Here is a 20840-nt window from a genome sequence, read left to right as displayed (position 1 = left end):
GCACCCCGCTTTGAGAATCGTTCCTCAAAGCACGGGTGAAAGCCCCACACGCCACATCATACGCGCAGCCACACCACCCCGAGCCGCCCTTCCTCCGGGCGCTGGCCGCCACAAAATGGCCCCCGCGGGCGCGGCGCCTGCCCCGGCCCGGGGTGGAGGCGGGCAGCTGGACCCTGTCGCGGTGGCCGCCGCCCAAGCTCCGGGAGGCGGGAAGAACGGGCGGTGCCGAGGCGGATCCCCCCGCCACCGCCCGCCGTGCGCCGCGCTCCGCCCCGGGGTGGCGGCGGGAAGGGCGCCCGGAAGCGTGGGCGGCGGCGGCGGCTGCCGGAGGGGTAAGGGGAGCCGGCCCGCTGCGGTCTGCCTGGGGAAGGGGCCGTGGGTGGAGGGGTTGCCGCTCCCTTCCGTGCCTGCCGTGGCACCGGGAGCGTGTGGAGCGGTTCCCGGTGGGCGCCGCGGGTCGCCGGGCCCGGGAGCTTTCCTAAGCCGCTGAGGCACTCCGGCAGCCCGGAGCAGGGCCCGGGGGTGGCGGCGGGGGCCGGGCCCTGCCCGCGGGGCTCCCTGCGGCCGGCCGTGGGGTAACCCGGCCTGCTGAGCGGGCCGATCCCGCGGAGCTCGGGCCCCGTCCCGCCGAGTGCGGGGGCCGCGGCCTTGCGGCAGCTGCCTCCGTGAGGATGGGGCTGGCGTGCGGTTTTCTGTGTCCCCACCTCAAAACGCGCAGCGCGAAGTAGCGGCGCCAGAAGCGTTAGCTGTTCACTGCTGTGTTTGTGTGAGCAGCAGTGCTGCAGGTCATCTCTGCTCTTCGCTTAATTTTGCGTGGATCAGGCTGAATAAACTAGTCCTGTCTGTATTAAAGCTGTTTAAACCTCTTGTTTGAACTTCTCCAAGTGACTATTTCAAGTATGTGCTTTTCCCTGTGTGACAAAGTCTTTTTGCTGGTATGGATCAAACCATGCACTTGCCACATTGCTGTTTGCTCGTAGGTGCTCTGGCATATCCACCTCAGCGGAATTAAGGTATTTCCTCTGCCACGAGCTGTGCTTCAGCTCTGCTGGTGGTACTGCTCGGGGCTGCGCTCTGCGTGAGGGCAGGGAGGCCAGCTGGCTGAAAAGTAACTTGGCAAAATAAGATTTTGTTTGTTTGTTTGTTTTATCTCCAAGCTAGATCTCTTTCCTAACCTGGTTGATGGTATGGTCTCAGAAACAGTTGTGATGGCCCAGGGCCTGGCATGAGTGACCAGATGGGAAACTGGGGATGGTAAGAGCTGTTTGAGCTCCCAGTGTTATGAGCAAATGTGAGGGGCACCTTTGGATCCAGTTATTCTCACTACTTGCATTTTGCTCGTACAGGTTATATGGGTGTTTCAGGTTAGATACTGCCAGGCTATTAATGTATCCCTGAAGTCTAATTTTGTCTTAAAGTGTGAACCTGGGTGACACGTTTTAGGGTGTTCTAAGATAATTTAGTCAGTATAAAAAGGATCGTGCAGATATCCAGAAAAACAGTTTCAGAGTTACTGATTTATCCTTGTGGTTTTCTTTAAAGCTATGGAATGGTTATTGTAGTACATAAGTAACACCTTGGGTTTCCATTGCAGTGTTGTGGGGAGTACGTTTAAGCGGTGATAGAAAGTAGGCTTAAAGGACTTAATTCACTGTTTATGGCACTGACCACATTAATTCTGTGTGCAGGTTTGGAATTCATGTTTTACATTGGAGAGTGTTAGAATATCGCAATGAAAATTACTTGGGGGGCTGGAGAAAGTGCCTCACAATGAGGGACTGTGTATTTTATATAAGAAAGATGACTGAGAGCATGTAAATTATAGCATGTAAAGGAAACACGCCACACGCACCATACACCCCACCCCCCAACCTCCACAAAACAAACTAGATGCTAAAGGATGCAAACATAGTAGAGAAAGTCTTATGAAAAATCAATATCTGGAAGTGGCTTCTAGCTCAAATGGAGAATGAGTAAGGAATGGAACCAACTGCCCATGGGAAGTAGCAGGTTTTCATACCCTTGTGTTTTCAAACCAGAGCCAGGCACCTTGCTGGAAGAGGTGCTTCAGCCAAATACAGTTAGCACAGGCCAGAGTAATTGATCCGATGGCCTGTTGTGGTCCTGATCTGCTTGAATCTGTTCTAAAATACTGTATTATTTTAGGCCCCTAAGACATAGGAAGTTACTGGGTTTCACAGGAATTCCTCAGCAGAGCTGGGAATTGATGACAGATCTGTACGGTTCCAGGTCAGTTTCTTGGTTCCTTTTTATACACTTAAGTAGAAGAAAGGCATGCAGGTAGCAATGGACAGTTGAGCCTGCAGTTGTTGTAGTAGGCACTAGTTAAAGGGCAGATGTGTTCCTGATGTTTTAATCATGGCAGCATTTCTGAAAGGAAATAATTTGATAAGGGGTTGAATGTCAGATTCTTTGTGATTTGTCAGTTGGAACAGTTAAAACCAAAAGTTTAAATAACAGCGTATTAGGTGTCAAGGCTGATTCCACAAGGCTGTGCTGCAGCAAGCCAGTGGATCAGTCAGTAAATAATTCTGTGCTTTGTACTTGGTTATGTGGCGAGCAGTACATGTCTGATGCTTGGGAGACCTCCTGGCTATGAAGAAGAGTGGGGAGGTGCAAGGGTAGTAGTCTGCGCTGGCAAACCGCTGTAGCTTACTCAGCTCTATGAAGTGCCTTTTGGGCTTACTTTTAGGTGATTTATTGCACTAGTAGGAATATGGTTGCAGCCATGATGGTGTAAGGATATAAGTGAAGAATGATTTGCAAGAGCAGGATAATATCAGTTGGTTTAATAGAAGATGTACTTGCAAAACAGAACAAGCTTTTGGGTACACCAGCTCTTCTTTGGGCTTGACTCTCATGTTTCTACAGGTTTCACCAGCGTCCTGGATGTTTTAACCTGCTGCACCTCAAATTATAGTGTGATGGAAAAAGTCTAGTTGATAACTAACGTTACAGATAGCTTTAGGAAGCTCTTTATCTTAATGCCTAGAGGGCAGAAAGGATTCTAGAGACTACTTGCTTTTTCAATTTTGTAGTAAGTACTTTGGGTGTACTTGTTTTGCTTAAATGAGATACTGAAGGTGTGTCTATGTATACAAGGCTGTATTCAGAGATTAATCCTGAGATATTGAGCCTTGCCTGACAACATTGTGGTTAATTCTGAGTGCATTTGGCAGAAGTTCCTTAACAGGAGTGATTCAGTGCTGCAGTCTGTGCTGTAGCTGCTACTTCCAGAGATGACTGGATTTTGTTGTTGTTTTTGATTGGTTGGGTTTTTTTAATTAGACTAGTTTTTCCTTAAGTACATACGTATTTTTTTCTTGATCATTCTCAGTATAGTCACCCCCTTTATCAGACAACTTGTTGTGCTGCACTTGTCTTCCCCTGTAGATTCCTAGATTGAAGGCAAACAGGTGTTCGTCAAGTAATAGCCTAGGCCTGAGAAGTCCTTGCTAACCACTGGAAGCCTTTCTGTAAACTTTTTGGATGCTTAAGCATTGGGGGGGGAAACCCTCACGATTATCCTGTTTGTACTAGGTATAGAGATACTGATACATGAAGTTCATTTATGTGAACTGAAGTCCTTCAGTCAAAAAAATGGCACTTTACTGTTGTGATTTCCTGAAAAAATGGTGTGGGTATGGTAAAAGTTCTAAGTATTTTCAGTGTGATTGGCACTGAAATTGGGAGATGATCTCAGGAGCTGCCGAGAGTCTTTGAAAGATACTTGGTTTCTTACTGTTAAGCATGAAGTAGGTGCAACAGCTGCCCTAATTTACATGGTTCTTGGCTAGTGAAGGGTACCCTTTCTCTCCTCTGTACCTTTTTGCTTAAGTATATTGAGGGATGAATCCATTTAAGTGCTATGCTTAGTGCGGCATTATAAAAGAAAACATGCAACCTTTAAGCTTAATTTCAGCAGCCTAATAACTTACCTTCATAAGTACTTCCTAGGGTGTATACTGTGTTGGTATCTTTTCCCAGCAGGCAATTTCTAAACTGTGATTCTAAAATATACCTCTGTGCTGGAAATAACACTTCATATTACTTACTTTTTCAGTGTAGATAGACCTTGATGCAATTTGCTTGAGTGTTTTCTTTTAATGTGCTCACATCTGGGCATTTGAAGTTGATTAAATGCAGTACACATCAACAGAATTCATCAATTTTTAAGCAAGCAAGCATTTGATCCAAAAGATGTTGCTCTGAGAGTCAGCGAACGCTAGTTTTAGCAGAACTGCGCCAACCCTGCGGCTAGGAATGCTCTGCTGAACATACTGAACTTTGAGTCCCCAGAAGAGCATGCTGGGAATGGATTTGGCCAAAGGTGTGATGTCAGGCTGTGAGCCGCTGATGTCACAGCAGGAGGAGACATTTGGGAGTAGGCTGTTTGAGCTTGACTGACAACTCGATGTGAACTTCAGAAGAGATACTCTAGTGTGCCAGGGTAGAGAGAAACAGTCTCACAAGTATAGTAGTATTTGATAGTCACCCAGGGTCTCTCCTTTGCTCAGCAGGTTGTCTGTGTTTGTATAAATACATGGCAAACTGGACTGCTAAGTCTGATTCTGCTTCTTCTGTGACAGGTGACTTTTGATACAACCAGACATTTTAGTGAAGGAGCCATAAGAAAGAGAAGCCTGGAAAGACCAAAGCTGCAAGAACAGGAAAACGTTCGAAAAAGGGGGAAAAAAAGAGAGGGTGTTGAAAGGTGAGAGTGAATTTTTAGAGAATGTCCCATTTTCTTGAGATTTGTTATGCTATCTCATACCAAGCAAAATCCAGGAAGAGAGGCTACTGTAAAAATCCAGGCTTTGAGGAAACAGGAGTTAGAGAACTTGAAGCAATGCTTTGTAGTTTTTAACTTATGTGTAACTGTCGGAAAGAAAACTATAATGATAATTCTGTGTGTAAGGCATCAGATGGAGGAGTCTGGGCTGTGAGAAACGTTGGACTAGAGATGCCCTGAGTTCCCTTTCAGATTGGATTATTCTATGATTCTGTGGGCCTGGAGTGAAATTGGAGAGCTGTTGCTCTCCAATTGTTCCGAGTCTTGATTGCTTCAGATTCTGCATGTGGGCTTTTTGTATAGCTCTTTGCTGCAACATCACAAATTAATGTCTTTATGCCCTGAAGTAAAATTAATGTGACATACATTTCTAGGTGCCTCCCAGCTGACTGGAAGGTCCAAAGCTAGAGATGAACACTTTTCTGCCTTTCCCTCTACCCCTTTTTACGTGGTGGGTGTTTTTTTAATTGATGTTATCTTTAGGGCAGTGTTCTTAAATTTTGTATATGACTAACATTAGTATATTGAAATATTATTCTGTATAATGTATATTTCTGCAGGCAATGTGTTTGGATGTCGTCCCAAACTGTAACTAGTAATTAATCATGTTACACACCATCATATCTTAAAAAAACCCAACACTTAAAAATGTTGAGCGTAGCGACTCTGATGCTAGGTCTCTGAAAACATTGCTGTGCTTCCATTGTTCAATACCTTCTTATTCAAAGACTTCTTAAAAAAATTAAATGCTTGTTTGTGTAAACACTTTGTTGTAAGGGTAAAAGTGAGAAAACTCGTGGGTTGAGATAAAGACAGTTTAATAAGTAAAGCAAAAGCTGCACATGCAGGCAAAGCAAAACAAGGAATTCATTCACTCCTTCCCATGGGCAGGCAGGTGCTCAGCCATCCCCAGGAGATCAGGGCTCCATCACACGTAACGGTGGCTTGGGAAGACAAATCCCATTGCTCCGAACATCCCCCCCTTCCTTTTTCTTCCCCCAGCTCAATATGCTGAGCATGACGCCATGTGGTCTGGGTCATCCCTGGGGTCAGTTGGGGTCAGCTGTCCTGGCTGTGTCCCCTCCCAGCTCCTTGTGCACCCCCAGCCCCTTGCTGGTGGGGCGGGGTGAGAGGCAGAAAAGGCCTTGGCTCTGTGCAAGCCCTGCTCAGCAGGAATGGAAACATCCCTATTATCAACACTGTTTTCAGCACAAATCCAGAACACAGCCCCATACTAGCTACTGCGAAGAAAATTAACTCTACCCCAGCTAAAACCAGCATACAACTTCAACTTTAATTTTTAGAACAGTGGAAACAGTCTTGTAAAATCTCTTGAATGGGATTCTCATGCTAATCTGTAGGGGAGATGTATTAATTTAAGAATTAGATCCAAATGATCAGTCTCTAGTTGTGTCCTTGGAGACAAACAATGATGTGAATCTGTTGTCTTGGCAGTGCTTATAAAGAAAAACCTAGAATGCAAACCATTTGAAGAGACAAAGAGCTTTCTAAATGCATGCATCAGTTGGATGCATATCATCTATGTGCCATGTTTTTTCACACGTTATTCTAACAAACAAGATTTCTTGTTAACCACATGTGGATTCTTGGCGACTGGTTGCTTATTATTAGCACTTCAAAGACTTGCATCCAATTCCCCAGGACGCAAAATGTAAAACAAGTGTAATCTAAATTGTCCCATATTGATAATTACCTAGAAAAAGACGTGGTGATGAAAAGAAGTTCAAGAGAGGAAAAAGAAAGCTAAGCTCGAGAGGAGAGAAGAGAGGCAGATAGATGGAGATGAGAAACATCCCCAAAAGCAGCAGAAGGTACCAGCTGAAGAACAGCAGTGGCCAGAGAATATGCCTGAATGGGAAGAAAGGAAATCCCTGCTAGCTCAGAGAAGAGTGGAGTCTGTCAGACTGCTTACAGTGCTGTTAAACCGTGTGAAAGTAAGACTATTTTAAAACATATTTTAAATTTTGAAGGGTATTTATTAGAGCTTGAATAATTCACTGGACATTTGATGTCTTGATCCTATTCAGAAGAATGCCTTGGGACTGATCAAACACTGAGAAGTCCTGAGGTCTAAGTCTTGTGACAGTCTGCTCTCAGTCTTGCTACGAGAGCAAAGGTAGTGCAGTTCCAACCAGAAACTTTGCCTTTGATGCTTGTTTGAGGCCTTGTCATTACTGAGCAAAAACAGGGCCAGAGGGGCCGTATCAGCTCTATTAGACTTGATCCAGCATTGCAAGCAAGGCGTTTCGGGGCGGGGGTGCAAATTATGCTATCCCTGCTTGTTTTGGTCTCAGGTCTGCGACAGAATTAAATTGTCATGATTATGCAAGTTGCATTTCTAATAGCCCCTCTTTTGTGGCCAATGCTAAGCTATCAGTTTTATGTCAGTTTGATTCAGCTAAGGTCATGAGGAAGTCAACAGAGGAGTGATAAAAATTTGAGTGTTTTGCACACAGATTAATGTTTGGAGGTTTATTTTAGTGCTTTGGGCTAAAAAAAAAGTTTTAAATGAAGGCAGGGTTTTTAATTTCTCAGGGATGCTAACATGAGTTTGTCTTCACTATTTACTAAGTAAAAACTTTCTTGCAGCTTTTAACAAGTGCATGTTTTACCCAATCCTTAATGTTAAACATTTGTAAAGGACTATAATTTATTAAGAGTTGAAGTTGGAGGCTACCCCTGCCATTCTGCATGACTTTTAGGGCCCCGTGACAACTGACATTGGCCTTCTGAGTTATGAAGGTGATATGTTAAATAAACTTCCATTTTCTTGGTTTCACCTCTTCGAAAGCATTAGATTGGTTGTATTTGGACCCATTTAAAACAATGTGTAACAAGGCAATTTACTACACTTCTGTAGATCAAATATTTTATTTAGAATAATTTTACTGTCGCATGCAATACTAGTTGTGATGCTGTGATCAAACAAAGAATAAATATTTTCTTATGCAGTTGCAGTGAGATAGATTAATTGGTTTCTTATTTAATTGAGAATGCAGCTTTCTGAGATGATGAAGTATCTGTAGTTCTAACTTAAGAATAGTGAGATTGTATGATCGAGCTCTGAACTAAGCCAAACGTCCCTCACCTGTATAATTCTGACTGTGGGACTGCTTGCTTATGAGCTTGCCTTTCAGCACTCTTTATCGTGCTCAATAAAGGTACATAATAATTTTCCTGATTTTTTCATTTGAAGGATTTTGCACAGTTGGCAAGTCAAAAAGTGGATCCTTCAGTGGGTGTAAGGAAGGACGATTCCTTTTCTGAAACAGCGTTAAAAGACAAACATCGTGAACTGATTAACTCCCATTATCATACACACAAAGAATTGAAACATAAGGAAGAGTTCAAGTGCTCATTAATCCAAAAAAGTAGCGGCTTATGTAGCAAGGAAGGAGATGTGAGTAACTTCCATGCATCTACTTGTCATATAGTCAGGACGATTTTAAATGATCCCTCTACAGCCCCGCGTTCTGATGGACTGCCTGGCAGAGAAGCGTTCAACTCCTTTGGCTGTGGATCTTTACTGATTACAGTTACGCAAGACTGCAGGGTCATCGAATCTCTCGATGGAAGGGACTACCCAACATTGAACGTAGTTCACACACAGGCAGCGTCTGGTGAAGATGGCTGCAAAAAGCAGAAGGTTTATGAGACTGATGAATTCATCCATTATTTACTAAACTACTATCAGACACCACGCTATGCACGTGTTTGCTTAGAGCCAAAAACCACTGCGAACAAGTGCTGGTGGAAGAGAGTAGTGTCTGATGCTGATAGTGATTTTGACATCAACTTGAGTAACAAACGTGGTCAGCATTTCAGAGAAGTGAGTCCTGTACAAATCCTCAACAAGAGAAATTGTAGTAGCGATGGTAATTATAGACTGGTGATCACTGTTGGGGAATTTGAGTCAACAGACACAGTGTTAGAAAACAAAACCTATGGGGGTAGGTTTGCAAAAAAGTTGCAAGTGCAGAGGAATGACTCACTCACTGTTGATAACTTACCACATGCTGGACTGAATCATTCTTTGGATTGCACTGCTGTTACTAGTGATGAGGAATTCGAACAAGAAGGTGGTAGCGATGAAGGTACCGTACCGTACAAGACATGTAAATCTGCTTGCAGATTAAAGGATTTGTTGGAAGAGATCAGTGATTCTGAGTACTTTAGAGAGGTATGTAGTGGCTCAATGAAGAGAACAGAAAGAAGGTGTGAAGAAATTTACAGTAATTGTAATAAAGGGTGCTTGCCTGCAAGAGCTGGGGAAAGAAAATTACTGGTTTACCTTAAAAATGTAACTCTGGAAGATCAAGAGAAGGAAAGCGGCAAATGTAGCTTCTGTTTTAATTCTGTCCGTAAGGGCTTGGCAAGGCAGTGTGAACATAGGCTTAAAAAGTCGTGTAAGAGGTCTAGTAGTAAATTAAGACGTGAAGGACAGAAAAATGAGAGACAATCCAGGGAAGAAGAGGGAAATGCTCGCAAAACGAAGACAAAGCGAAAAAAGCTTTCTTCTAATCTTTTATCTGATGAATGTGGCTTTTCAGAGATGGACAGTTGCATGCAGCTGGAGTCGCTCAGAAAGATACAAAGAAAATGTACGAAAATGTTCCACAGCAAAGTGAAGTTCAAGACACTTCACACCGCCATGGCAGCACCAGATGTTACCCCTCGTGATGGCTCACCACTTCCGGAGACCCTCCAGAGCACAGGTGAGAAAGGGAGATGCCAGAACTAAGGTGACTGAATTTGACAGGTCTCTGGCAGGTAAGGTTAGTTGCCACAGTTCTTACAATGATGAGTGGTTAAGTATTTTTAAAAAGAGCTTTAAAAAGTATAGACATGGTGTAAAAAAGGAGTACAACTTCTTTGCAGTTAAAGGTTTGTTCAGTTTAGCTCAGAAACACTCGTGCAGCTGCAGGGGAAGAGTAGTGTTTGCTTAATTGGATAGGAAAGTATCTGACACGGGCATTGGCAGATAGGTCATTATTCTGTTAATAATAACATGTGTGCTAACAATTAAACATGCTTTAGACAACTAAAATGTCATTGGGCAACTCAGTATGAGGTACATCTGGGTGGGAAGTACTGTCTGAAGTTAGTGAATTTACTATGCTTTCGGTTCATTGGCAGATATCTTACAGCTACCTTCCCAAACCCTTGCCCTCCCTGTCCCTCAGCAAACTCATTTCAAATAACTCTTTGATATACTTTTCTGCAGGAGATGAGAGAAAGTTAATGTTGAGAAGAGAGATGGATGCAGATGTCAGAGGATGCCCTCTATTTCCTCTTGAGATAATTCAGACAAACCCCTGCTCAGATACTTTCTGTGGAGCAGAGCCCAGAAGAGGATGCTGAACAGCTGCTATAAAATAGCTTTTAAGTTTTTATATAGAAGTGGGGGAAGACCATTAAAAAGGTATATGAAAGACTGGAGTTGGGTTTTTTTTGTGGTGGTTTTTTTTTTTTTTTTTTGCGTAGGTAATGACACCAGTTAGGTATTCTAACCGAAGGAGTGAGCCACAAAATCAGGATCTGTGTTTGCCTTTTGGATAACAGAGGACCAAAACTTGCCCCAGGGCCAGACATACTTTCATGGACCAGTTGCTAAGACTTTGAAAGTTACAGATTGAGATCTCATTGTGTTATATTCTGATTAAATGTAGGGAACCATGTAAATGTCAAAGTTACAGTATTTAGTAATAACAAGTCATTGGAAAAAAAAAGGTAGCTATGTAAATCCTAGAGCAAGCATATGAAATGCCTCCTCAATCAGACTGTTAAAACGGTGGACTGGAAGGTGTGGGAGATGTTTACCCTCAATTGTGGGAAGTAATAGATTTCCAAAAAAGAAAAAAATCCCACCTTCTGTAAAACCCACAGTGGAAAAATGCTTGTTTTCTATTTACAATTCCAGAGGTGTTTCTGAAAACTTGCTGGTCTTTGGGAGGATGGATTTCCCTGAACTTGTGCTAGATGTAGTGCTTCCAGGAATCTGAATGATTGTTTTAAGCAAAGCTCTGAATGTTAGATAGTGAAAGAGCAATGCTTGTCAGCATGCTGACAGTCCCTATATATATATCTCTATGCAGGTTGAAAATTTGTTCACAAGATTTCGAAGTGTGCCCTTTTGAAGGCACGTGCAGTGAGGTAGCTATTTAGTATGAGTTTGCTTACAAATAATTTCCAGGGGAGTTGTCAAATGTTGTCAGATCTGTGCTGCATGTAGGTGAAAATGTGAAAATGCAGTCTAGGAGCTTGAGTTATATCCATATTTATTCAGCTGGCTTTATTTAGGAGACAGCCACAATTGCTTTTGGACAAAGTTCTTTAGCAAGATAGAGAGGACCAGTTCTCAGTTCAACACACCGATTATTTCAGCTTTCATTTTAGTATGCTTTATTTATTACGTGTCAGTGTGCTAAGTTAATGTGATGATGTTGCCTTCATTACATAGAACCTTACCTGTGTTTGTAACTTCTGCTCTAATAAATAGTAATTTAAAAAACCCAACCCAATCCTGTAATTGTTCATGGTAGGTTTTCCCCCAGTGTTCCATACTGGTGATTCCTACAGGCTTCTAAGCCAGGTTTTATCAGTCTTCTCTGTTAACATGTTCAGATGTTGAGTGCCTTTTCAGGGTAATGAATTACAAATGGTTGCTACCCAAAGTACTGTTAATGTATTACTTTTATCTAAAAAGACCTTATTTTATTGACATAAATATTTTCTGACTATTTTGGAGAACTTTTTGCCCCTCTTCAGTTTCCTTTTTAGTATTTTATACAGTTATAATGAGGGTCAACTATTGTATTTGTTGACAGTGTAAAATGTTTCAGTTGCACTGATACGACGTACCAAGGGTGTTTTTTCTCTATGCAATATTTGCAGATCAAAGATGACAAAACTTCCCCCTCTGTCAATCTATAGACAGTTCTGTGTGCGTAAGTACCCATTTCCCACGAGACAGGCCTTTCGATTACAGGTGAGGAAGTATTTCCTTTTGTTAACCTGGGGGAGCAGGAACTGAAGATTTCCTTGGGTGTAAATTTCCAGTGATTTATCAACATGTTGTCACAATATTCAATAACAAATAAATACACTGGTTCTGTAGTTGCTTCTTGCCTTCACCTATATTGACGGACACTGATAAAGCAAATCCTCTATCTCGCAAGTCCTCATTCTGTGTAAAATATTGTTAGTAAATAAAATATGTGTGCACTTTAAAATTTGGGACACCGTTGTAATCTTCATCCTGAAACTGAACTTCTGGGTTTCCTATTTGTTTACAGGTGGCATTGTTTAGAAACCTGTTTTCAGGTGTTTTTAATATTACTTATTTACTTTTCCTATCAACACACTTAATTTGAGCCCCATCCCCCTTATATCCCAGTATAATTTTATCTATTATTCTGAAGGCTAATCTTTAAAGATACATATAATGGTTTGCTTTAAAACTTTTTAAATACATAGCTTTGTAGATTAAATTTCAATAGTTATAGGAATAAATGTCACACCTCAAGTATGAAAGTTACAGAATGTTTAGACAATCAACATTTAATGGTGAAAAGATGCATTACAAGCTGCGTTTATGTAGTTCATCAATGAAAATGTGTAATATTGCTGGTGTAATTTCACACTTTTCAGTTTGAGCCTGGCGTGTGCTGTTGTAGTCAGGTGGCATTTCAAGAGGGTTGGGGGTTTTTTTTTGATGGAAACACTGTTTACTCTGACATGTGTGAAGTAGGGCCCTGAGACTACAGATCTTGCAATCAGATCTGGATTCCTGTACAGAACTAAAGAAAATGCCTCCTAATAAGGGCAGTGAAAACCGGTCTTCTCAGGGGAGCTGTCTGAACTAAGCTTGTATTCAGAAACACATGTCTCATGTGAATGCTGAAGTCAAAATCCTACAGGCTGTTTTTAAAGCAGAAATACACAATGCCTGGTATTACATCAGTCCATCTGCTTGAAATACAAGAACACACCAATTATGATAGAAAGCCCTTTCCTTTTAATCCAGAGATTCCAGGCAATGCATAGAAATGCCTCACCTTTTGTAAAACACCTTACATAAGCCTAGACATAAGCATTCATTAGTGAACTTTTTTTTGTTTAACTGAAACGGCATAAGAAAGAGCTAGTGAAGAGTGGGTAGAGTCCAGATAAGAGAATATCTGAATTTTACAAAGCAGTTGACAGTATGCCAGAACTGGTTGGAAATGAGGTGCCACTCAACCGTTGTGATTTGTCCCAGAGCTCCTCACATATGCCTTTGTAACATGCACATGTAATGAGCGTTCGGGCACTTCAGATGAGGGAGATTGGTGACTGTCTCTGCTCTTAGTTGGCCATCCTGTCCTACCTGGTTAATGGACAATCTGTTAAGCTACCTGGCATGGTTCATTTTGCTTAGTCTTTGCAGCTAGTTACTGTTGAAGGAAGAAATCAGGTTGCAATGAACAAGAGAGTAAGAAAGACGCTAAACTCCATTTTCTCCAGCACTTGAGAAGAAAATAAAACCCATGCCTGATGCTTTTGTGACTTGCTTATTGCCCTTTCACAATCAATTCTTTGTTTTCTTTGAAAAAGTAGTGGTCTTGCCAAAGTGTAATACTTCCTTCCCAAGATGCGTGGGTACTTAACATCAAGCTTTGCCTTGTGTTATTGTCAGTTTTCTGGGTAGTTTTTGTTTATTGTTCTGTGATGCATCATGTTGTAATGTGCAGATTGTTACTTAAAATGGTGTTCAGTTCCTCCCCATACGTTATGGACTAACTTAAGAGTCGGGTGGTTGGGTCCACTGAAGGGCAGGTTACACCCTAGCCTAGTTCCATGATATGACTGCATCTAAAGCTCCAGCTTTTGCTCGGTGTTAACAATTACTTGGGCCTTTTTATGCCTAACTCTGTTTTTGCAACAGCAAAGCATATTATGCAACGTTAACATGTTCTACGTCTAATATTCTGTTAAAGTTATACTACAGAACGGCATTTACAGGCATTCAGCTAGAACATAGTACATTCCATCTATGTGTTAGATAATGTAAAACATTGGAGAAGGACAATATAAAACATGAAACATTGGGGGAGGATTAAGTATCACGTTTAGTTGCAGTAAATAAAAACAAACACCACCGTTACGCAGGAGTATTTTATTTTCTGCCTTAAACAAATAAAAGCACATTTCCGATTTGAGGTAAACCATTAGTAGTAGTTTGGAAAAAGTATAAATGTCTCTAAAAATAAAATAGGACACAAAGGTCATGACAAGATTTACGTTTGTCTCTAGACCTTCCTTAGGGAGTTCATACAGTACCACTTTACGCAAGCTACTTAGCTCAAACAACCGCACTCATTTGAACACCCAGCGTAGCCAAAAGAAAATGCCATGAAGGGAAAGTCAGTTGTTCTCACCACAGATGGTCTCAGGCACTTGAACATGTTGTGTCAACTTGTTTAGGAAAGCTGCTGTTGTGCAATGCACTCTACTTCCGAACAATGTTGTCTAGTTTACACCTTCCCACTCAGGACTCAGTTCATCACTTTGGTCGTGTGGCCAAACTGAAACAACTTGGCTCAATTGCTGAACCAGAGAAACTGAATACAGGGAATTATACCAGACAGGCACCCAAGCAGAATCACCTGGACAAGAAACAGGTTTACGAGTGACCAGCAAATCATTAGTTATTTTCTTGGAGTTTCTGAGAAAGTTTTGCAGAAGTATTTTGGATAATGGAGCACATTTACATTTTTCCTTGGTCAGATCCATTTGCCCAGCCCCCTTGGGCAGGAGACCAGGTTAGATAGTCAGAACAAACCTCATCATTAAGCATGAATATGAGCTAAGAGAGCAAGTAAGTAAAAAGCAATTCAAATGTCAGGTCCCCCAGGTGTAGCATTGCTGGTTATGCATGAGACTGTGCCATTTCTTTTAATGGCAACATTCCAAAGCAGCAGAGGCCTCAACAGAGAAATGGCTCACACCATGTTATTTTATTTTGTACAGGAAACTTGTAAAAGTTTCGTTGACCAGTAACATTTTTCTGCTAAAGCCGCATGTACAAGGGCATTTGTTAACCATGAGACACCAGCAAGTCTTTTCTAGGCCTAGGAATCGAGAGCAGCTGATCCTCCCCCGTAATATAATTTCATTAAAATTCACAGAAGAGTTTTGCTAAGAGGAAAAGTGAACGAATAGTAGTCCAGTCGAATCACACTTGATGGTGTACCTGGTTTTTAGGGATGCCTAGTAACGCTCAGTGTCTAAACCTTTGTAACATTTCAGATGTGCTTTAGAAGTAAACAAAGAATACTAATCCATGCATAATTATGCATGTCTGAATACATCAAGTATTCATCAGTCCTTATTAATTTTTGTAAGTATCTAAAAGCGATCTAACCTCTCAAAAATTCTTATCTTTTTTTAAAGAAGTTAGTGTTTCATCCGTAACCTGCCATGTAACTCCTCAAAAGCCAAATTATCTTATATAATATTGAATTATGTTTTACCACAAATGAGCATGATGCTTCATGGACAAATAAAATATAGTCCCTTTTCTAAAGGAATTACAACCCAAGGCCCAGATCCTGAAGAAGCTAATACAAAACAAGATATAGTGAAATTTGCGTTGCATATGTGAAGTTACTCTTGTGCTTGTGTCCACAGTGGTAGGTTGTTAATGAAAAACTGGATTTCAACCTACTCTGCACTAAATGGTGATAGAATAAAAACAGTTGTAGTCCTTTATTGCCAAAATTGCAGTTTACTTTAGCACAGACATTATTCGTGCATACTCCAGATTATGCAGGTTTGAAGGAAGACAGATCTTAGACCTTTAGCAGTTTACCACTGAATTTGAAAAGGAAACCTTTGAAAAGAAACAATGCACTTTAACTTTGGACCTTTTGTAAACATTGCTGCTTTGCAACTTGCAAAACAGAAGTGGAATGTTACAAATGATCCTTTATGATTCAAAAATAGATGGTTCCTCACTGCACTCTCTAGTCTTTCTTTGCATCCTGGGCATCTTTTTCTTCTTCATCAGAGTATACAGTGGGTTCTTCCCCTTCCTTCAGCAGCTTACCAACATAGTGATACTTAACTGGGGGGGGAAAAAAAGAATCAAAGTTATTATTCTGCCCTGCAGATGTACCTTTTTTAACCCTATGTCTGTTTCCTGAATTAACAAAATGCCATGTTATAATAAAAGAGCTCTCAGCAGCTTATTCCAAACAGTGGGGGAAGGAGAAAAGCTGAAATCAACTACCCGAACTACTATTAATATTGCAGTAAGTGTAAGAAACATGCAAAGTGAATGTTAACTAGAATTCTCCTTCTATTGCCTAAGCCAAAAGATGAATTAATCTAAAGACACGTAAACTGAGGGACTCATCCAGCTAAAGAAACAGAATCCTGGATTAGATCATTTTTCTTGCCAATGCCAAAGCTAGTTTTTCAACCAATGGCATTGTCGGAATATTGTATTATGTATTATGTATATATTAGACACGCACACACGTACACATGTGCACACATGTACACAGCTTTCATGGTTTTTTTTTTGTAATATATGCTGAAAATACCCAACAGGACAGGAAAGAGATCCTTTCTCCCAAAGATAAAGATGGATCTGTTATCCGATTGTGCAGCTAAGCCTCTGCCTTATTTTATACCTCTTCTTGAACATGGGAAAATGCCAAGATCATATACACATGTAAGAACTGAGAGCTATGCTACTTGGCCCATCTTTCAGCTTCAACAAAGCAAAAGAGGCCTCTGACTGCAGGTACCTTGGACTAGCTTTGTTGTTATAATCAGTAAGAATCTAAAGCAACTACTTGCCAAGTTCACTAGAAACATAGTAATAAAAAGTGCAGTTCACTGTCAGACCTTATGTCCAACTCTTGAAAACATAGATTTAAACACTAGGTCAGATATTTGGTAGCACAGTTCTGGTCTCTGCAATATACTTGTTAGCATAATAAAACAGCCATTCAGGGCGGCATCATTAACAGTCTTGATTAAGACAGGAAGAGTGCCAAAATAGTAGGGGCACATCAGGTCAGGACTGAGACGTTCTAATGACATTATGTGGAGGAAAGCTCCATTCTAGCTAGTGATAGTAAATCTTTAATACTGAACACTAGATTTAAAGACAAAACCCATTTGATTTCCACTATACTACTTTTTTGTATATGCAGCTTCCATCATATATATATATAAAAAAACGTTCATCAAGCCGCACAACTGACATATTTATTTTGTTTTATCTGAGTAGAAATAATCCCTTTGGCGTTGACTTGCCTAAAAGGCATCATGAGATATGGAGGAATTATTTTTCATCAACAAGAATACACAATAGGGGAAAAAAAAAATCGTACCAGTGGGCATGCCCCGGTACAAGGTCAACAGAGCAATTTCCATAAAACTGTGGTTTAAAGTTCTCCTTTTTTAGCTGCAAGTTGAGGCACATTACGCAAAATAGCTGGACTGGCCTTTTTAAAACTTCTAGTCCTAAGCGCAGAAAAACAAGGTAACTATGCAAGTGACTTCTGTTAATTTTAGAACTAATATCTCAAGTGTGGAAGTTGCCTTTTTTCTCTGCCACTCTGGCCATTGCTGGCACAGTAACGGCCAGGCTGCTTGCAAGGACAGAAGTAGCGTATGCCCATTCCCGATCATGTTCTGGGGGAGAAAGTCAGCTGGATACAGTTGTCCATGAATCTGATAAAGCCACCACCAAGGCCATGTTGGATAAAGTTTTATCAAGAGGTCCAAGGGGAAAAGGCCTAGTTTAAGCAGTCTTCAAAACTCAAAACCCCCAAGAAGTAATAATTCAAACGTTACTGTTATTTCTGAGAAGCTGAACAGGACATAAGCTTCATTTTTCAGAGCATTAAAATCTAATTATCTCTATAGACAAGGCCTTAACTGTATCAAAAACATGCTCTTAATTTCCAGTTCCTGTCAACTTTTTGGGTGGTCTTGTAGATCTTATCCTATGACAGGGTAGATGGATGATGATGGAGAGCTGCCCTCTCTGCTACTGTTCTGTAAGGAGCAAAGGGAGGGAGAATGCAGAAGGAAAACCTGACATTTCTCTTAATTCTTTTGAGGAACAGTAATTCTAGTAATACTTAGTAAACTGAGGTGTTAACTCACAGTAAGTTTCCAGGCTGATGCTTCTAGCCGGTAACACCCTTTTAGCCATTGCTTCCCTTATTACGCACCATTAAGCTACTTCTTTGTCAATAGATTTAAAATTGCTTACAAGTGAATTGTGTCTCCCAGTCCCTCAAGGTCTCTTGCTGTGTAGCGTTGAGATCAGAGAGGTCATCATAGTCATCCCTCACAGCCTCCTTATCCAGGCAGAAAGTGGCAAGACCTCGGGATGCATCTCTTCCAGCAAAAATCCCATACGGGCCCTCTTTAAAAGAAAAACATAAGCAGCATTATTACAGAGGTAATGGATGCTGTGTGATCTTCACAGATCAGAGTCCCCAAACTGAAACAGACGATGAATTCCTACTCTGACCTATGGGTCAGAGGTGCCTCAAACTTCTGAAATGTTTTGAGGTTTTATTCTGCTTGGTAACAAGGGAAAACAGAGGAAGAGGACAAGAAACAAAACCATGGAAAGAGATACGGAGTTTGCTGAAACATCAGGACAATGAGCCACACAACGGTGCACAGAACACAAAACCAGGGTAAGAATAAGCATACAAACTGGGAGCACATCCTCAGAAAGAGGATCAGAGGAAGGATTTGAGAATCTGAGATGAAATGGAAGTTTTCTAAGAGATGCTCCTGACTTCAAGAGCTCAAAGGATGCCTTTACACAAAATGTGGTGGAGACACTAAAACTTTCAAAATGCAAGATGAACTCAGATGATCAAAACACGCAGCTCACAGCAGATCAGAGATATCTTATCAAGACATACCCTTGCTAGCCTTCATTAATGATTAACTTGCATGACACGCCAAAAATGGAGATATCATGTGTTGCAACTAGACATTTAAAGTTCTTAAGGGAGCTTAAAGAAGTTAAATGTGAACTCTGGTTACTGTAGACAGCACGCCATCTTCCACACCTCCCAGAGTGGGCTTCTTCCTAAATTTGTTAGAAGAATCTTACTTCCCATTAAAATGAAAACCAAACTAGCCAGACACTGTGATGGACCATTCAGCAATTACCAAATTAGATACAATTTGGTAATTGCTTTTTTTAACAATTTAGCTTTTAAAGTTGTGAAGGAAGGCAGCGTCCGAAGCATGGTCCTTAAGCCAAGTGGTTTTTAGTTTGCACAAATACAAAACTGCACACCTAACTCAACAGTATGTATCATCTTGACTGCTGCAGAATGCGAAGTTACAGCCCAGCATCATTCAGCAACAGTCTCCAGTCTATGTTTGGACCAAAAATAATAATCTCATCATGCTTCCAAATACATGGTGTGTCTCCTGAGCTATTCTCCTTGTCTCTGAGAAGCACTGGCAGCTCCCTACAGTGGCTACCAGCTGTCTGGACAGCTCAGGATTGGTTATACCAGACAGATCCTCATACAAATTAGCAAGCCTCAGTGAGGTTTTTTAACAGGAGGCCTCCAAAAAAAAAAAATCCATGCCCTAGTGGGGGTGATTAAACTCTTACATTCGGGTGCATGTACTCCTACCCACCTCATCACTGCCGAACTGCCTATGCTCCTGATAGGAAGCTGGTTTAATCTAAATTGCTAAGTATTTGGTATAAATATTATGCAATGGAGTGATGACCACCAAAAGGTGGGAATGGAATGTAAACATTGAGAGAACACTTTGATTCTGCTGCCCGGCATCTGGCAAAGGCACCCGAGGCCAGTGAAGCCGTCCAACCCAACAGCAGCACAACCCCTTACCGTACTTGCGGTACGTGTAACCTGCCCTGGGAAAATAAAGAGAATAATGAAGCAAAGATGTTTTCACAACACCGAGGCCCGGCTCTGGAGGCCAGGAAACAGCGGTGACCCTGCCCTCCGCCCCAGCAGGGGAGGCAGGTGCTGGAAGCGCGATCATGTTGCAGGCCGAGCTGCCCGCACCCTTCCCAGCTCCACGAAAACCCAGTACTTTCCAAGCCTCCGATGGCGAGCAGGACCGAGAGGGCACGGCCGGCTTTATAAAGCCGAGCCTTTACTCCGCAGGCCAGGAGGCGGGTTGGGCATTAAGGCGGAGCTCGCTCATCCCCCCCCGCCGGCACCAGCCCCGCGGCCGGGCCCGACCCCCCCATCTCCCGGGCAGGGGCCGCGCAGGGCCCGGGCCGCCCTGCCCGCCGTGGCCCCCGCCATCCCCCCGGCCGGATCCCGGGCACAACGAGCCGGGGGTTGCCGGGCCGGGCCCGCCGCGCCGCCGCTCCCCGCCCGCCCCGGCCCTCACCGGGCCCGTAGAACTTCTTGGCGCGGGTCACGTCGAAGACTTTGCCGTTGATGGCCATGAGGATGCGCGGGTCCTGCACCCCGTCGTAGGGCCGCAGCTGCGCCAGCGTGAAGTCCCGGCGCTTCATCCTGGGCAGCGGCGGCGGGTCCGCCTCGCCCGCCGGCGCCGCGGGCCGCTCGCCCCGCAGGATCTGGTAGAGCAGGAAGAGGCAGAGGCCCAGCAGGCTCAGGTTGAGCGGGGAGCTCACGATCTCCAGCAGCAGGCCGCCCCCCTCGCCCGCCGCCGCCTCCTCGCCGGCCACCGCCGCCTCCTCGCTGGCCATCGGGCTCGGCTGCGCTCCGGAACGGCGGGCTCTGAAGCGCGATGCGGTGGCGGCCGGGAGGAGGAGCCGGCCCGCCCCAGCGCACTGACGGGGGGGCCCGGCCGTGCGGGGCCGGCACGGCGGGAGGCAGGGCAGGGCTGAAGGCGGGAGGACGCTGAGGCGGGGGCGCGGCTGGTGCCGCCCCCAGGGTGAGGAGACCCGGCGCCGGGCGGCTGCTGACACGCCTCGGGCGGTAGGTGGTGGTGTGAGCCCGGCGATGGTGGGCCGAGG

At 43.1% G+C, this 20840-nt stretch overlaps 2 protein-coding genes across 9 annotated transcripts; one reads left to right on the top strand and one right to left on the bottom strand.

Moving 5' to 3' along the window:
- Positions 1 to 196: 196 nt before the first annotated feature.
- LOC104040840 (A-kinase anchor protein 17B) lies at positions 197 to 12066 on the top strand. 8 transcript variants are annotated; one of them, XR_010374825.1, is made up of 6 exons: positions 197 to 332; positions 4611 to 4735; positions 6532 to 6768; positions 8031 to 9014; positions 9385 to 9549; positions 10059 to 12066. XR_010374825.1 is itself a non-coding variant. In XM_064463251.1 (6 exons), the coding sequence occupies exons 3-6, from the start codon at positions 6679 to 6681 to the stop codon at positions 10193 to 10195; spliced, it is 1290 nt and encodes a 429-aa protein (XP_064319321.1). In that variant the 5' UTR covers positions 197 to 332; positions 4611 to 4735; positions 6532 to 6678; the 3' UTR covers positions 10196 to 12066. The 8 variants fall into 8 exon arrangements, 4 of the variants coding, with proteins under 4 accessions (XP_064319321.1, XP_064319320.1, XP_064319318.1 ...); XR_010374824.1 differs by having other exon boundaries at positions 8031 to 9549; positions 10059 to 10256; positions 11729 to 12066; XM_064463251.1 differs by having other exon boundaries at positions 8031 to 8928.
- A 1910-nt stretch (positions 12067 to 13976) lies between these two features.
- Positions 13977 to 20666, bottom strand: PGRMC1 (progesterone receptor membrane component 1). The gene is made up of 3 exons (XM_064463252.1): positions 20249 to 20666; positions 18111 to 18266; positions 13977 to 15941 (listed from the first exon to the last, which is right to left on the bottom strand). Exons 1-3 carry the CDS (start codon positions 20568 to 20570, stop codon positions 15841 to 15843), a joined length of 579 nt encoding a protein of 192 aa, XP_064319322.1. The 5' UTR covers positions 20571 to 20666; the 3' UTR covers positions 13977 to 15840.
- Positions 20667 to 20840: the final 174 nt, after the last annotated feature.

Source organism: Phalacrocorax carbo, chromosome 11, assembly GCF_963921805.1.
Source record: "Phalacrocorax carbo chromosome 11, bPhaCar2.1, whole genome shotgun sequence".
NCBI classification, from domain to species: Eukaryota; Metazoa; Chordata; class Aves; order Suliformes; family Phalacrocoracidae; genus Phalacrocorax; species Phalacrocorax carbo.
The sequence above is the reverse complement of the archived record's forward strand: the minus strand, read 5'-3'. Positions and strand labels throughout refer to the sequence as shown.